The sequence below is a fragment of the Theobroma cacao genome, chromosome 1 (genome assembly GCF_053813885.1).
Source record: "Theobroma cacao isolate CCN51 chromosome 1, ASM5381388v1, whole genome shotgun sequence".
NCBI lineage: Eukaryota > Viridiplantae > Streptophyta > Magnoliopsida > Malvales > Malvaceae > Theobroma > Theobroma cacao.
In genome coordinates this window covers 5,471,557-5,486,035 of record NC_142639.1, presented here as the reverse complement: position 1 = coordinate 5,486,035, position 14,479 = coordinate 5,471,557, and the positions used below count along the sequence as shown (strand labels likewise).

Below are 14,479 nucleotides of genomic sequence, written 5' to 3'. Positions count from 1 at the left end.
ACTTTCCATATCTTTTTCGCCTCTTGCATAATGCAAATTAAAGGGGACCAGTCCAAAACAATAATTATCTCGTGCGAAATTACGTTACAGTCCCTCCGTTCTTATCGCTTTCGTGTTTTCTAGCTCCAGATAACGGCAGAACCCCACAAAGTGATTACAATTTGCCTTCCCAATGGACGCTTGGTAGGGACAATACTGTAATTTTATACGTAGATGATGTCATTTAAGCCAAGTGTCCACCAAAACCTTTCCATATTTTAATTTGTTGTCAGTTGAATGCTTATAGTATATATTAAAAAATAAAATTGGATACGCCCCTTCTCAGTAATAAAATAAAGCAAAAAAAAAAATGTCATGTGGCCTCTAAATATATTTTGCATGTTTATACGCAAGTACTTGTAATTATCTCTCGACAAAATCTTCGAAAAGTTAAACCCAATGGCAACCCCAGCACAGCTGCTCCTCTCTTTCTTCCTCCTCCTCTCCTTCTCCTCTGTCGCTCTTTCCGTAAGTACCCCTCAACAACCCCCATAATCCCCTCTACTATGCCCATCTCTAACCTCTCTCTCTCTTTTCTTCCGTGCAGGACGATGAAGATTGCGTCTACTCGGTTTACATTCGAACAGGCTCCATCTTCAAAGGCGGAACCGACTCCATCATCAGCCTCAGTCTCTACGATCTCTATGGCGAGTTCGTTGAGATCACCAACCTGGAAGCTTGGGGTGGGTTAATGGAGCCAGGACACAACTATTTCGAGAGGGGCAATTTGGACATTTTCTCGGGTAGGGGACCTTGCTTGGCTGCTCCTGTATGCGCCATGAACTTAACCTCCGATGGCTCGGGTTCACACCATGGATGGTACTGTAACTACGTGGAAGTCACCATGACTGGCGTCCATACCGCCTGTAGCCAGCAGCAGTTTACGGTGGAGCAATGGTTGGCGCTTGACACCGCCCCGTATGAGCTCACTGCCATCAGGAACTACTGTCCCTCTGCGTTTGGTGCTGATCGGAGTGATCGGAAGTCTAGCTCTACAATGTGATGAGGCTTGTATTTAATTAATATAATAATAATTATGACGATTATGATGATTATGTTATGTTGATGAAAGGAGTCATTGTTTTGTCTGAGGCTCTGAGTGGCAGTTTGGTCGTGTAGTGTTGTCGTGTTTTGGGAAATTTTGGATCAATGTAATGCCGTTTTTACTATGCTAATGTTGTCGGTGGAGCTTATTAGAAAAGGTTACGATTACCTTGTCATAGGCCTCGTGGCAACATTTAAGGCCCATTAAATAAATAAATACTCCATAAACATATTCCTATAAGCTTTGTTGTGGCAGTAGTTAATGATCATTAAGTGCGATTAATTTAGTTAAAATCGAAAAATTATAGTCTTAATTAGCATTTAATTTCCCTGTCTGGGTCCAAGGAGATATTGGGATGGCATGTGGCACCCACGCAATGCCACATTTGAATACTGATAGGAATTGGGTTTTGGGAACATATCTTTGTCTACACTTATATTTATGCCATAGTTGTAGATCAAGTTCAAATGGCAATGGGTGATGAGATGGTCAATTTCAGCCAAAGAAAAGAGGATTTCATTGTTGAAATTGTGGCTTTACCTGAGGTCACTTTCGGATCTGACGATGCTGAAGAAACTATAAATTTAATTCAATTGAGGGTTAGATTTGTTTTCAGAAAAGGTGATAGTAAATTCAAAGGCCTTAATTATTATTCCAAGCATACTAATTTAGGCGGAAAAAGCCCATTTCCGAGAATGCATGCTAATTTGCCAAACAAACAATTATTTAAACATCATATATATTGAATAACTTCAAGCATGCTAATTTGCATACTGATAACGTTCATAATATTAAGAGAAAATTGTGAGGAATGACCTTACTTGATAAAGACACTTTAAAAATAACCATCAAAATAAATTTAACTGTTTTTAATCATATTTAGTCATAACTTGATAAAAATACCCTTGAGACTGTTTTAAATAAATTAAACTATTCATCACAATTTCTCCAATTTGTGCCTCGGATTTCTCTCTCTCACTATCCCACTCTCTCAAATTTTATCGATTTCTCTCTTCGACATTCGTCTGCTATCCTTTCGATTTCTCTCTCTCGTATTTTCAGATTTCTCTTTCTTGCATTTTCAGATTTCTCTTTCTTGCGCTTTCAAGACACCAAGCAATGGTTTTGATGTGTTTGGGTGAGTGGCTATTTGAAAAATTCAATTTTTATGTATTTTGAATAAAACTAATATGGTACAAATAATCACAAATGTATAAAATAGCTTTTAATTGAATCAATTCGAGACTTAGACATCAATAAACTCAAAATTTTGAAATTTATAAACGTAGGTTTTCAAAAGAATTTTGTTTAATTTTTAGTCAAAGTAGATGTTTTAGATAAAAAAAATTTGTATTTTGATTTATGAAAACATGTTAGAAACACTTTAATCGGTGTCAAATTGTCAAAAAAATAAAAAAAAAATGAAAAGAGTTTAGAGGATTTGAAGTTTTATTTCGTAAGTAACAACAACATTTTAGGCATTAAAATGTAAAAAAATATTTTTGAATATGTTATGTAATAATAATATTTTTTCAACATGGCATGCAATAACAATATTTTTTTTTCAACATGGTGTGTAACAACTTTTTTTAACCATGGTGTGTAACATGTTTTTGTATATGGCATGTAACAACAGTATTTTTTTCAACATGTCGTGTAACAACTTAATTATGGCGTGTAACAATAATATTTTTTTTCAACATGATGTGTAACAATCTAATCATGACTTGTCACATATTTTTGTACATAACGTATAACAACCTAATTATGACTTGTCACATATTTTTGTACATGACGTGTAACAACTTAACCATGGTGTGTAACAACCTAACCATGACTTATCATATATTTTTATACATGGCGTATAACAATTTAGCCATGACGTGTAATAACCTAACTATGGCTTGTCACATATTTTTATACATGATATGTAACGATCTAATCATGACGTGTAACATGTTTTTACATATAATGTGTAACCTCATAGCGTGAAATTTTATTAAGAATAATTTTATTCAACTTAATTAAAAATAGTTAAAATTATAAAAAAATTATTTTTTAAAATATTTTATCTTTAAAGGTTATTTTTTAAAATGCTCTTAACAATAAATAAATCATATATACGTGCACTTTCCTTTAACAATATTTCCATTCATGCACGAAAAGTTGCCTTTGAGTTAATGTGTACAGCTAGACACTATTAAGCTTTCTCCTCCTTTTGTCCTCTCAGCTAGGCAGTTAATTAAGTATTAATAAGGTTAAAGAGCAAGCTTTCTGATTCGAAGAATAATATTGACTGGAAAGTGTCTTCTGCTAAAAGGCACTAATGATGTTTCCTAAAATATCTTTTATAACAGTGGTTCTCGAAATTACTTGGAAATTGCCTAGGCAAGTTGCCCTCAAGCAAATTTCATAATCACGACTCCATCCAGTGTTTTACTTTTAATTTATCAACAAGCTATTAATTTCTCCAGCTGTGGTGCATAAAAATTATAAATGAAAAATTAATGAAGTAAAAAAGCAGTTATCTAATTTCTTAAAAAGTAAAGCTCTTCAATGCTAGTTGGTATTTTTGGAGTGATGAATGGCCATTTTTTTTTTTCTTACTATTATAGTTAGGAAGGAAAATTGTGCTTAAGACTATATTTATACTATATAAAAAAAAAAGCACCAACGGAACTTCCACAGTTAATTACATGGACGCTTTAGGAGGGAGTTGTGAAGTTTAAACAAGACTTCCAAATTTTACTACTTGGATCTTAGAGGAAGAGAGTTGTAATGTGTTTAATGGGTGGACTACATCTTGAGAAGTATAAGGTGAACAAGTTGTATGCAACGCACGAGTTTACTTCTTGTATGTATAATTTCAAACGCAAAGCTAGTATCAAGCTAGTGGAAGCAATGAGCTATAGCCCAGCCTGTTAAGAAAGATTGAGGTCCTTGTAGCTCTGGGATCAAATCTGCACCACTTTTGGAGACTAACCTCCCCTACCCGTAAGCTTAGCCCAATTTCAAGGATTGAGTGATTGACTATAGAAGATGAAACCAATGTTTTAATTTTCAAATGCGACATCAAGTAAATCCTTTAAGAGAGTATACACACAGAATCAAATTGGTACCAAATAATTAATGTCACATTCTAAAAGTACCAAAATTTCTCCGTTTAAATTCCTCACAATGGCAAAGGCAACTTTTTCCATCCCAGACATATCTTTGAAAGCTCTTATCTTCACATGGCTCCTAACAGGCAACATCATACGAAAACCAGTCTTCTTTCTTGGTTGCTGTCTTTTTGTCGCCGCCTCGGAGCTTCTTCTCTTTCTCCAATGCCTGGTCTCTCTTTTTCGTGTGCTTCAAGCTCCAAACGTACTTCTTGTCTTATACCACGTCACCACGTTGTTTCTTCACTTGCATTTGAGCCTCGGACAAGGCCCGTTTCACATCCTCGCTGTCCGGTGTTTCTCTTTGCAAGATATCGTAGTCTTGTATCGAAGCTTCCCATTTCCCCAACTTTTACACCCAATACAACATTATTAGATATTGTACCAAGTTGATAGGCAACACAATTATTTAAGGATCTGTATAATTACATTCAGCTCGTAGCATTATAAAAAATTCCCATTCTAGTGCTTGGTTTGTCTCTTGGTGTCTAAGGTATGGTTCTACACATGCATAATGTCAATCCAATCCAAATCATGAGTTAACTATTAGGTTTTTAAAATGTGACTTAATCGTATACTAGTGATATGTTCTAAACATAAAAATGTAAACCCATAATTAATTAATCAATCGACCGTAATTAACAGTTAATATTATATTAACACAAAATTTAGCAATGTAAAATTTTGTAAAGTGTGCACCATAAGCAGTCAATTGTGACAAATATTAGCGATTCTAGCTATTAACCATGTAAAAATCAGTTGCAAGTAATAAATCTCACCTTGAAATTGCAATCGGCTCTCCTTAGTCTAGCTTTGGCGTAACCAGGGCGAACATTAAGTGCATGGGTGCAGTCCTCTATTGCCTTTTCGTAGAGGCCAAGCTTGGACCGACAAGCTGCTCGGTTGCACAGCAAGACGGAGTTGTGCGTGTCATGATCAAGCCCCTCGCCATAAGCTACGCACGCGTCGGAGAACTTTGATGCCTTGAAAAGCTCATTCCCATTTGATCTCGCTGCTGCCACTGCTCTAGCTTTCCTCATTACACTGTTTGCTTCTTTGTTGTTCGTGTCAAGCCTCACCGCTCGCTGAATCGCCGCCAAGGCATCATCAAATCTTCACACGAATCATTAAGAAAACATTATGAGTTGCCTAACTATATTATTGCTAGAAAGATCATTCTCATGTGTTGTTAGATAAGGGCCTAGTCTCCCAAGATCAACCAAATTGGATGAGTGATATATATTTAATCCATTATTGGTTTTTTTTAATTGTCTATATATGACATACACATGCATGGCCCGGCACATGTGTAATATTATAAGACAAAATGTGCAGGGCATTTTTCTGTAGCTGGCATTAGTTTTTGTTGGGATCAAGTCAAAAATTTGGTATTGCTCCAATGGTACACGACGTGAACCCCACCTATGAACCAAGGTTCAACTTAAACAACCTATTTTAAGGCTTAAGCTGCTAATTAACATTACAAACATCTGGCACAGCTGGCATGCATAGTTAAATATATTTGTTAAGCACTTATGACACAGGGTTTTTAGTTTGAGCTCAATAAAACTTGAAGCTACAGCGAACTTAATTTTTAGAGATTTTTAATTCTTGGATTTCAATTTTAAGGAGTAATTTGCTCTTCATTCTTGCCCTGTCATGTGTATTGCCCTGAGGGGGGCAGAAACTGATCTAAATTTCTTTATCAAGGCCTTTAGTGTACTTTAGTTTCACTAAATGACCCTCTGGCTAAAGCAAAGACAAGGTCAAAGTTGAAACCTAGAAATTACCAACTCAATGTCAAACAGGAAACGGAAAAGAAGAAAAGGAATAAAAATAAAGGTAGGGAATTAGGTGACCGGTCATAACAAACGAAACAATTAACCCAAAACCCAATCATTTTGTGCAAATTTAGCCCCATTGGGTAGGTAAGGTCAGATTTTGCCAGCTCTAACCTTTACCCCCTTTTGGTTCCTCTTTTTCCAGCAAGAAATCGCCTTTTGAGTTGTTTTACAATGTAAGCTTAGCATCACAAACTCCCTATAATGCACTGCCTTGCACTATCCTCTCACCTTTTATCCATAGGTACCCCTATACTGCTTTTTGTCTACTTTTTGCCTCAAACAGTAACATTATATAGTAAAATATAACACCAACCTGCCGGCGGCCATGTCAACCTGAGCTCGTACAACTAGCAAACTCGCGTTACCGATTGGGCCGAAGTATTTAGTGCAGTCATCAACATTGAAACTTGGACCTTTGGATAATGCTTCATCAGCCTCTTGGTGTCTGTGAAGCTTCAACAAGGCCTCGGTTTTTAATGCATATATCTTAGTACAGCACAACAAAAAGAAAAACAAGTTATATACAGTACACTGAATCACTGATAGATTATAAAGCTAGATGTTGAAGGCATTTGATTATTTATATATGTACCTGCGGAGCGGAATCTGCACCAGCATTAATAGTTGAATCTGTTTCTTTGAGCAGGGTGTTCCAATCTCGTAGTCTTTTAGCTTCAGTGCAGTTGTTTAAATGTGCCTGAAGAGTTTTAGCTTTAGCAATGTCATCACGGTCAGCCTCAAGGCCTGCATGTTTGTAGTGATATATTGCCTTTTCCACTTCCCCTAACCTGTACAATTATATAAAACATATTAACTTGAATGTTGTTTAAATGTAGAAGAATTTTGTTTCTAATAAGCAACTTTTTTTTTGTTTACCTGAGATATAAATTTGCTAAACGATGATGAGCTCTGTGATAATGAGGTTCGATTCGAATTGCTTCTCTGCACTCAAATACTGCCTCAAGAATCCTGCCTAAAGCTGTTAAGGCTGCACTTTTGTTGCTTCGATACGAAGCCTTATTTGGATCAATGGCGATGGCTGCTTCATATAACGCCAAAGCTTCCGCAAAATTCCCATTCTTATAATCTTCATTGCCCATAATTTTCAACGTTTCTGGGTCCATTCGTGTGGAAAGAGCTCTGCAGAGAGAACCTGGCTGTTCTTCCGTACGCTTTTCCTCAACCGGTTTCTTCACGACGTTTCCCATTACACTATTCGGATATCTCCCATTAGGTGTTGAGACATCCTCTCTCGCAGTCTTAGGGAGTTGATCAAGAACGTTATATGAATTTGTGTTTCCTCCTCCAGGTTGCCTCAAGTTGCCTAAATTGCCATAAAGCATCACATTACTTGATGAGGCTCGAACAAGGTTACTGTTTCCCTTCGTCTTTTGATGATCCACGATCATGCTTTCCAGCTCACCAGAGATACTAACGACTTCTTTAGGCACCCTTTTACCTTGGTTGACATATCGTTGGTTAGGTGTTATTCTGGTTGCATCATCATGAGGTTTCCGAACCTGGTTTTGTTGAAGTACTGCAGGGGGCTTAGGGTGATTTGGAGGCGGTTTCGTGCTGGACTTTGGGGGCGCTTCTGGTCCATTCAACGAAGAATTAAAAAGGGACGCCTCATCAGAACCACTCCGTCGCCTCTTTGTGTTTGAGCTTGCTGTTTTAATGTTGATGTTGTTGATAGGCAATGAGCCTGTAGAAGTAGACCTTCTCGGCCAAAAATTACGCCGCCCAAAAACTGCATTCAACAGGCCACAACCTGATTTCGTTTCTGGCGAATTTTCCCCCATATTTTCCTTCTGGGTTCTTAGCTTAGAATGCAGTCTTTTTTATAGAGGGGAATGGTGTATTTTCTAGTAAACAAGCACAGGAAACATGGGTGTTTGAATTCGAAATGTGAAAAATATGAAAGTATACAAGGAAAAAATTTTGCAGTTAAGGCTATAAATGAGATTTAGTTATTTGTTAATGGTAAAGAAAAGGAAAAAAAAGATAAAGAGAGAGAAAGAGAGAGAGAGAGGCTGGAAGGAGAAAGACATGGGGGGGGGGGGTTGAAACAGGTCTAGCCCCAGGATATGATGTGCATGGCCTCTTCCCGGAGCGGCTGCTAAGAGAGAAATTCTCCTCGTTTTCCCTCCCTTTTGGCTAAAACAATGGGACGAGATGGCATGATTAAGAGTGGGAAAAAAGAAGTTTGCAGGAAAAGAGAATAATGATTTACAGTTGTGTTGTTTTATTTAAATTGCAAGTTGTCTTTGATTGTTGAATTTTTTTTTCCTCTTTTTTTTTTTTTTTTTGGGTTTGTGTTCTGTGTGATGTAAATAGGCAAGCTAGAGACCCGGTCCAAGTTTAAATGAGGATCTCTAGATTTTTAGAAAATAAAAAAAGGGGGTTTTCTCTTGTTATACACCTTACATTTGGGCCTTTGAGCTTTAATTTCCTGTACAAGCCTAGACATCCTCATTCATGAATAATTGGATATAGGTAAAGGCAAAGAGAGAGGGAGGCACGTTCTTATCATCTACGTTCACAATTGAGGAAGCCTGCTGTTGTCTTTAGTAAGTTGAAAACTATTAATTAGTTGGGTTATGTAACATGAAATAAGCCCCTTTCCTCTTTTATTCATAGGAATTTAAATATTTATCCAATGATCGAGGAATAGGCTATCATATTTAAAGATACCAAATCCTAATCGGATCATGAAATCGTGTGACATTAATTTACAAAAATTAAAAATTTATTCGGTTATTTTTCTAATTTGTTCATCATTATTTTCTCTCTTTTTAAGTTGAATTTATTTCACCAAAAATGACTTGTAAAATTTCATGTCATGTCATTAGAACAAGGTTTTCATTTCTAGTTAGCTAAACTTCCAACTTCAAAATTAACCCATAATGTTTCCGATACCAAAGAAACAAGGATATGACATTAAACAAATTAAGGTTCAATTTCATGGCTATGTCCAAGTTAGGAGCATTTTTGTTTTGAATAAATGACCATTTTTATTTATTGGAGAAAATAGGAAAATGCCCTGCTACAGGCCCATAACAAATACTCTAAATCTAAAGCAAACAAGAATCAACAAATATGTTACACTTAAGTTAGGAGCCACTTTGATGCTCCCCTACCAACTAATATTCCCACGTCATCCGCACATAACATTTGATTAAATGATAAGTATGCGCATCTCGAATTAAAAACAAAAGGTCTCCCATTAACACCTCCCCCAAAGAAATGGAAGAAACTCTGTTTTTCTCACTTTTTGTTATTGTTAATCCTCACACAGCAACCAAGGATGCAGACAACGACGATGAACCCAAGTTCGCAGGTGAGGCCGATGGCCATGTATCTTGCATCCTTCCTGAGATCTTCAATAATTATTTCCTTGCATCGATCACAATTAAAACATAGAATATCTGGCTGATTGTTCCATGCCATGCAATTCCCATCTCGCTTAATCACACCTCCTTTGGGAGGTGTCCAAAATGTTGCGTTCTTGAATTCAAATTCACAATACTCTGGTGGTCTGCAGCAAGCATCCTGAAATATACACAGCAAGATTAATTTGTGAACTCAAGGAAATAAAGATTGAAGAATTAAATTAATTACCTGTATAGGGTTTCTTGTTTTCTCCAGCTGAAAATCCTGTAAATTCTTTGCTTTACTAACTTTTGCCTGGCAAACATTTGCATCAATTAAACAAGTCTTTACTGCAGCCCAGTATTTCCCATGTGAAACATCATGCTTTAGCCAATTTTGATGTGCCTGTTCTGAACTTGAACGTGCTGTAAGGAACATACGACCCGCACTGAATAAAAGTACCAAAACCCATAGGATCATAAAGATAATGTAAATCCATAGGCAGATGTTAGCCCTGAAACATGCACCAATCAAACCTAACAAGGACACAAAAAACATTACAATTCCTGTTATGAACAATGGGGTGTGAATTAGGTTATAGCACTCTGTACTCCATTCAACATGTAAATATATCACCCAGCCAATGATCATTAGCCCTGTAATCATAGACAAGCAATTTAGAACCCCAAAAATTATGTTGCCAATGCGAGCCACCATTGTATTGGGGATGTTTTCTTTAGTTTTGTGGATGACTATGAGGATTTCTGCCTTAGTTTATAGAGAAACAAACAAGTCCTTTTGATGGTTTTTGTTGTTGAAGAGGGACGAAAAGAGACATGACTTCGGTGAAAGGATCCTTTTCTTTTCCCTCTGTTAAGAATTGCTCTTTCTCTATTCGAACTGCTTTTGGTTTTATCTGCTGACTGTCTTCTTTATTTTTCCCTTAAAAGAAGAAACAAATTGATGGCCTAGGTTCGGGCCCAATCTCTATATAGTTTTAACGAGCTCCTTATATAATTTAAGTAATGCTAGGTATCATTTTACTATTAGTAGAACAAATGCAGAGGTAGAAAAGTTTTTTTTTTTTTTTCTGTTTTTGTTCGTTTGGTCGACAACCATGGATAGTTATCTCCAGCTCTTCATTCTGGCGAACGTTGTCTCTACCTCCTTGACATAAACTGTACAGTAGGATTTTGGAAAATTTAACTGGTGATTTGGTCATATTTCTCTACGAAATTCAAAGGAAGCGACTGCTATCATAAACAATGAGATCATTAAAAGAAAAAAAATCAATTCTAAAATTCCTGTTATTACCATCAGCATTACACAAAAGACTTGGGGAATGAGATTGTGCTTTGGTATGACAACAATTCAGATTGCCACTTGACAAAAGAGAGAGAGAGAGAGAGAGAGAGAGAAGAAACCACCACCCTTCTTTTCCAGTTTCCTCCTTGTCAAATGATTCTCATTTTTGTTAGCTTGAAGCCATCAATGATCTTCCCTTCAAGAATATTATGTAAATTAACTCAGAAATAAATTTTTATATAAATTTGATTGACAAGGATTATCTTCTATGATCTTTAATTGGCTTTACACACTAGCCACCTTTGTAAGTTTGAACCACTTACTTCTCAATGACTTGATAGGGTAACATGACCAAGATGTTTTGACTTTTAATGTGTTAGTGATTCAGTTTCATTTTAAAAAAAAAAAAAAAAGAAGAAGAAGAAGAATTATACTGATCAAAATCTAGTAGGTAAATTTCCAAAATGAAGGTTTGGGACTTTGGGCATTTTGCATAGGCAAAACAATCTTCCTTTAACGCCTTCATGTTATTACATTAAAATGCATTATGAATTTTGTAAAGTTCTGCAGATGAATGTCTATGTCTATTCAATGAGCAACACACCCATAAGACAGTTTTCTGGCATACCAGTACCGTACTAACAAACATTTGTCTTGTTGATTTGAATTAACTTTATACAAATAAACTGATATGCATCTTCTTCTAGGTCATATGATAATAGATTTACTGGTGAGTACAATTCTTCCTGTTTAGCCGATAGAATATATATTCTCCAATTTGCATCTATCTATACATAGTAGTGAAGAGCATATGTTTCTATATTAACCAGGGTAGTATCTCGTTTCATTGTTCCTCTTGGCGCAGCATCCAACGGAATAGGTGATAACGACGAATAAAAGTTCAAAAGTTAGGCTTATACCAAAGTACAGTGCATCCTTTCTGAGATCTGAAACAAATAGTTCCTTGCATCGATCACAGTCGAAGCATAGATTATCTGGCTGATTGTTCCACACCATGCAATCGCCATCTTTCTTAACCAAACCCGTTTTGGGAACTGTCCAAAATGTCGCATTCTTGAATTCAAATCCGCAGCCGTCTGGTGGCCTGCAACAACCATCCTGGAATAACAAAAACCATGAATAAACAGGAGGATTTTGACAGAATACTATAAAGGGGATTAAAGATTTAAAATTTACCTGTATTGGATGTCTTGTGTTTTCCATCTGAAACTCCTCTAAACTCGTAGCTTCACTCAGCATTAACTGGCAAATCTTCCCTTGAACTAGACAGTTCCTCACAGCAGGCCACCGTTTTCCAACTAGATAATAAGTCTGCAACCAACTATTTTGCCCTTGTTCCTGCATTTCGGAACTTGAACCAGCTACGTAGAACATGAAAACCGCACCAACTACAAGCCCAATAATCCATATAGCTAACATGAACATGTAAATCCATAGATAGAAATTAGACCTACAACATGCACCAATCAACCCTACCAAGGAAAACACTGATATCACGATTCCTATCGCCAACAAAGGGACTAGCAGCAGCTGCATGCACTCTGTTCCCCAATGTTCACGTATACTTATTACCCAGGCAATGATCCCAATGCCTATAATCAAAGCGAAGCCATTTAGAATTCCCAAAATGATGTTACTACAGCGAGCCATTGTGCTCGGATGTTCAACAATCTTAATTCCCGGTTCTCTTCCTTTTCTTCTTATTCTTCTTTTGTTTTTTGGGATATTTGTCAGAATTTTGGTGTGATTTATAAGGCGAGAAGTTCTGTTTGTTTGTTTTCACCATTGGATATAATCTTTGCCTGTCTTTCTGTTAAGATTGGTTCTTAACTACTTCAGTGTCAAATATGTCGGAGAGATTGCTGTTTGATTACTTCGAATCTTGTGAAATTAAGTTGATATTTGTCCCTTGAGGCACAACAATAGAAACAAAGATTTAAGCAAAACCAGTATTATATGTAGCCGGTTTTGCTAATTTGTAGTTAACGGCTAATATTTGTGAATCACTCCATGGAGGAATGATGGACTGTTATGCAACAATTTCCCTACATTTTACTATTTGCAGAATAAAAATTTGGAGAGAAAATTTCTGAAAATGCAGTATCCTAACTTCTTTTATTCAAATTAGTTCTTTCAAAAAAGCAATGAGTTTATTCGTAAGGTCTCTTGAGGGAGACTTCAAAAAGTAGAGCCTCATGACCCTTTGTGGGAAACAAAAGAGTCCTCTGAGGATCAGCAAATCATCAGAGATTTCTACAGGAAAATACATCAGCGTTTCTGCTCATAGCAGACCCAAAGTTCACATAAATTACATAACCCTCTACATGACTAGATTAATGACAGCCATGAGTAGCAAAGATTCAATCAAATTCTTATATTTTTATTTTAAGTCAGTTAAGTTTTTATAATTAATAATTAATTATTATTATTAATTAAAATATCATAATATGACATACTAATGTGATATGATAATATTTTTATAAAAACTTATTTAATTCAAAATAAAAATACATCAGATTTGATTGAAAATAATAAAAGAATAAAAGTTTATTTAAATTTTTTAAAATAGTTCAAGACATTTTTCAAATATTATGTTAAATTAGTTTTTAGTTTTGATGGTTTAGTTGGCTTGAAAGGTGTTTTAATTTTTACCTGATTTGATGATTTAGTTCTTGTGATAACTAAATTTTGTGAGAGAGAATTTGATTTGAAATTACAATCTTTTAACTATTTTTAGGTAATTAACACAGCTATAATTGGTTAAATATATTCATTGGTCTATTTGATTAAATCACAGGAAAAATATTGAATTTATATATTTTTATTTGAAAAGCAAAAAAACAGAATAACACCTTTAATTTATTCCTGAATAACAGTACTCCAGCTCTTTCTCACGCTAATGAGTACATAGCATGCAAAGATAACCAACATTATACCACGGTCATCAATGAAAGCCTAAACCCTAATCCAAGAAATAAAGAACGTAAAGGATTGAGAATTATTAATGGGAGGAAATCTTAAGGTTGAGGAATTTGTTGATCCATGCCTTCCAATTCCCATCTTCATTCGTAGTTATTGCTTGAGTTGAACTTCTTCCATCATCATCCATCTTCTCAGTCCTTGGCTTCTTGCACAACTTGAAATTTCGTGCCCCTTGTGATATGACTGTCTCCCATGGACTCAGTGCATCTGAACCAGCACTGGGGCAATAAAGTAGGAAATCGTTGAGATTAGAGCCAAGAACAGGAAGCCGACCTTCACGAGCATAGGATTTCAGAGCAGTATCAATGACAGCAGCAACCAGTTCTTCTTCGTTGACGATGAAGCGGATCGGCCCTGCACTTCCCAAAAAAGTTATGCTAATCAAGAGCCTGTTGCCCTTGGGATCTTGATTCTTCTTCTGCCTGTAAACCGCCATGCATTCGACTTTATCAAAACCCAAAGATCAAACCAACAAGAAGGTGAATGAATATTTCACCGACAACCGAGATTAAAAACAATGGGTTTATGTTGTTTTTTGATTTTAACCGAAAAACAATCTGGGTTATTTGGGGGAGGTTGAAGATTTTCTGGCTTGTTTATGGGTCAAGGCCGAGGCAATGGTAGTACCAGCTTTCCTTGCTAGAACCGAAAGCGAAAGTAGAGGCGAGGAGAGCGTTGCAGAGGGGGAGCATCCGAATTGTTTCCACCAT

The 14,479-nt window shown here is 36.2% G+C and overlaps 3 protein-coding genes and 2 pseudogenes across 3 annotated transcripts; 1 reads left to right on the top strand and 4 right to left on the bottom strand.

Moving 5' to 3' along the window:
- Window positions 1–346: 346 nt before the first annotated feature.
- LOC18611591 (PLAT domain-containing protein 3-like) lies at window positions 347–1,208 on the top strand. The gene is made up of 2 exons (XM_007047928.3): window positions 347–507; window positions 587–1,208. Exons 1-2 carry the CDS (start codon window positions 439–441, stop codon window positions 1,040–1,042), a joined length of 525 nt encoding a protein of 174 aa, XP_007047990.2. The 5' UTR covers window positions 347–438; the 3' UTR covers window positions 1,043–1,208.
- A 2,927-nt stretch (window positions 1,209–4,135) lies between these two features.
- TPR14 (tetratricopeptide repeat (TPR)-containing protein) lies at window positions 4,136–8,389 on the bottom strand. The gene is made up of 5 exons (XM_007047927.3): window positions 6,966–8,389; window positions 6,682–6,877; window positions 6,403–6,575; window positions 5,025–5,358; window positions 4,136–4,594 (listed from the first exon to the last, which is right to left on the bottom strand). The coding sequence occupies exons 1-5, from the start codon at window positions 7,889–7,891 to the stop codon at window positions 4,463–4,465; spliced, it is 1,761 nt and encodes a 586-aa protein (XP_007047989.3). The 5' UTR covers window positions 7,892–8,389; the 3' UTR covers window positions 4,136–4,462.
- A 967-nt stretch (window positions 8,390–9,356) lies between these two features.
- On the bottom strand, window positions 9,357–10,178 carry LOC108662068 (tetraspanin-11 pseudogene; annotated as a pseudogene).
- Window positions 10,179–11,588: 1,410 nt separating this feature from the next.
- LOC18611589 (tetraspanin-8 pseudogene) lies at window positions 11,589–12,437 on the bottom strand (annotated as a pseudogene).
- Window positions 12,438–13,728: 1,291 nt separating this feature from the next.
- Window positions 13,729–14,465, bottom strand: LOC18611588 (uncharacterized). The gene has a single exon (XM_018121931.2). The coding sequence runs from the start codon at window positions 14,203–14,205 to the stop codon at window positions 13,789–13,791; it is 417 nt and encodes a 138-aa protein (XP_017977420.1). The 5' UTR covers window positions 14,206–14,465; the 3' UTR covers window positions 13,729–13,788.
- Window positions 14,466–14,479: the final 14 nt, after the last annotated feature.

Excerpts from the sequence above, each read along its gene's own strand:
- TPR14 (XM_007047927.3), bottom strand. The coding sequence starts at position 7,891 with ATGGGGGAAAATTCGCCAGAAACGAAATCAGGTTGTGGCCTGTTGAAT. Across the intron at positions 6,878-6,965 it reads TTAGCAAATTTATATCTCAG|GTTAGGGGAAGTGGAAAAGG; the intron begins GTAAACAAAAAA and ends ATAATTGTACAG. Across the intron at positions 4,595-5,024 it reads GAGCCGATTGCAATTTCAAG|TTGGGGAAATGGGAAGCTTC; the intron begins GTGAGATTTATT and ends TGGGTGTAAAAG.
- LOC18611591 (XM_007047928.3), top strand. The coding sequence starts at position 439 with ATGGCAACCCCAGCACAGCTGCTCCTCTCTTTCTTCCTCCTCCTCTCC. Across the intron at positions 508-586 it reads TCTCCTCTGTCGCTCTTTCC|GACGATGAAGATTGCGTCTA; the intron begins GTAAGTACCCCT and ends TCTTCCGTGCAG.
- LOC18611588 (XM_018121931.2), bottom strand. The coding sequence starts at position 14,205 with ATGGCGGTTTACAGGCAGAAGAAGAATCAAGATCCCAAGGGCAACAGG.